Below are 2500 nucleotides of genomic sequence, written 5' to 3'. Positions count from 1 at the left end.
TAGTTTGGGTTGTGATCATGCTTTTGAAAGAGTAAACACAGAATATTGCTAATAAATATCTTAAGCTAGTCACTAGCAATGAGTGAAAAAAAAGGTTTTGTGTAATCCTTCATATTTTGTGAGAAATCGCGAAGAAAGCGTTTATTCTGCTGGGGTATGTAAACATATGAGCACAACTGTATATAGTTTTCGACACGAGTCTTGTGAGTGCCTCCTTTTTTGTTACTTTTAATGATTCATATTTTATGTGAGTGGACACACCAAGCAAAACACGACTCAAAAGTCTTGGCGCGGACGCCAACCGTTTTGTTTTTCCTCTCAATACCCCCTGTGGTCCTGGATACTAATGGGCCTCATAAACCACCCCCATCATGTATTCACTCTCTCTCTCTCTCTCTCTCTCTCTCTCTCTCTCTCTCACTCTCTCTCTCTCTCTCTCTCTCTCTCTCTCTCTCTCTCTCTCTCTCTCTCTCTCTCTCTCTCTCTCTCTCTCTCTCTCCCTCTCATGTATCATCATTCATGTATTCTCTCTCTCTCTCTCTCTCTCTCTCTCTCTCTCTCTCTCTCTCTCTCTCTCTCTCCCTCTCCCTCTCTCTCAGTTCCTCCTGTGATCCAGGATAACTCTGGTTCCCCGGTGGACCTGACTGCGGTGCTGGACAGCTCTGTGAGTGTGGAGTGTGTGGCTGTGGGCTCCCCTCCTCCGCAGCTCAACTGGCTGAAGAACGGACTGCCCCTCCCCGTCTCCTCACACACGCGCCTGCTCTCCGCTGGACAGGTGCTACGGTAGGTCAGGGGTCAGGGGTGAAGAGGTTAAAGGTCATACAGGTCATACACATCACTGGAGTAGATGCAGATTTTTATTTAGCTGCTGAAAAAATGATCAGGTGATGCATCAGGACTGTGTTGATTTCCATACAAATCTAGTGTTAGTGTTAGCTCTGGCCAGGCCATGATAGTCAAGAGCTTGCCGCTTCTAATTTTCCTCAGGTGATCTAGATACGCTAATTAAGCGGGCTTGCCACGCTTATACTGTAGTAATTTACTGTCCTCACTCCATATTTGTCAGTTTCAAATTCGGCACCTTTAAGAGGTACGTACTCTGTTTTGTTCCCAATACTTGGCTGCTCACATTTCGCAACCAACCACCTCCCCAACTCCACCTTGTCGTGTATGACATGGTATAGTCTACTTTTTGTCATGGTGCGTGCTCTGTTCTCGAGGGAATTATTTGATCTCCTAATCTTAAATTAGCTGAGCGTTCCCTACACTGCTGCTGGTCCCTGAATATCTACCCTAGAAAACCAAGGGACTCTTCGGAATAGACCCATACCGCCAAATCTTAATTCACAACTAAAGAAATTGCATTCCGAATTTCTTGTCTTATGTTTCTTGCCTTTAATGAACCTGACAGATGTAGTATTCATTTCTGTTCCATGGTTTAAACCAGTATGTTGACTTAATGTGTGTGTGTGTGTGTGTGTGTGTGTGTGTGTGTGTGTGTGTGTGTGTGTGTGTGTGTGTGTGTGTGTGTGTGTGTGTGTGTGTGTGTGTGTGTGTGTGTGTGTGTGTGTGTGTGTGTGTGTGTAATCTCCAGCATTGCTCGTGCCCAGGTGTCAGACGGTGGCAGTTACACCTGTGTAGCATCCAACAGGGCTGGTGTGGACAACAAGCACTTCAACCTGCAGGTGTACGGTGAGCATTTGAATAGAATAGAATAGAATAGAACAGAATAGAATAGAATATACAGTAATATAATATAATATAATATAATATAATATAATATAATATAATATAATATAATATAATATAATATAATATAATAATATATAATAATAATAATATAATATAATATATATAATATAATATAATATAATATATATAATATAATATAATATAATATATATTATAACTTATTACCCAACACTGGGATGGTTTGAAACCAATGATGGGCTGGTGAAATATACAGTGGCATGACTTAGGTGTCTCGTGGGCAGAGATGTACTAGATGATGACAAAGCCCAAATCAACTGCGATGCAAGTGTGTAATTTCCTGTCTGTCCCCTTAGTCCCGCCCACCCTGGAGGGTGCGGGCAGTGTGGAGGACATCACGGTGGTGGCGGGTAGTCAGGTGACGCTGGCCTGTGTGGCCGACGGCACACCTCCGCCCACGCTCAAGTGGCAGAGGGAGGGGTATACAGTGCAGCGAGACGGACAGCTCAGCCTGCCCAATCAGGGCTCCACGCTGTTCATCCGCAGCGCCAACGTCACCCACACGGGGCGCTACACCTGCACGGCGTCCAATCAGGCGGGAGAGGCCAGTCGACACTACAACCTCAAAGTGCTGGGTAAGGGCAGGGCCGGATTAAGATGGCCTATGGCATATAGGACAGCAAATGCAGCTGTTAATTTGATTTGTATTTAGCGCCTCCTTCAAATTGTAGCCTGCCCCATTTGTAACCTGGTCCAAACTAATTTGTTGTTCATTGTATAGCCCCGGCTA

At 44.6% G+C, this 2500-nt stretch overlaps 1 protein-coding gene across 2 annotated transcripts in view; it reads left to right on the top strand.

The window, feature by feature from the left end:
- hmcn1 (hemicentin 1) overlaps positions 1–2500 on the top strand; it is a 183675-nt gene that overhangs the window by 149636 nt on the left and 31539 nt on the right. For both annotated transcript variants that reach the window (XM_063201257.1, XM_063201256.1), the window contains exons 66-68: positions 600–783; positions 1595–1692; positions 2067–2345. In XM_063201257.1, the coding sequence (XP_063057327.1) occupies positions 600–783; positions 1595–1692; positions 2067–2345 (561 nt within the window). The remainder of the gene's footprint in view (positions 1–599; positions 784–1594; positions 1693–2066; positions 2346–2500) is intronic.

Source organism: Engraulis encrasicolus, chromosome 6 (assembly GCF_034702125.1).
Source record: "Engraulis encrasicolus isolate BLACKSEA-1 chromosome 6, IST_EnEncr_1.0, whole genome shotgun sequence".
NCBI lineage: Eukaryota > Metazoa > Chordata > Actinopteri > Clupeiformes > Engraulidae > Engraulis > Engraulis encrasicolus.
This window is presented reverse-complemented; position numbering and strand designations above follow the sequence as displayed.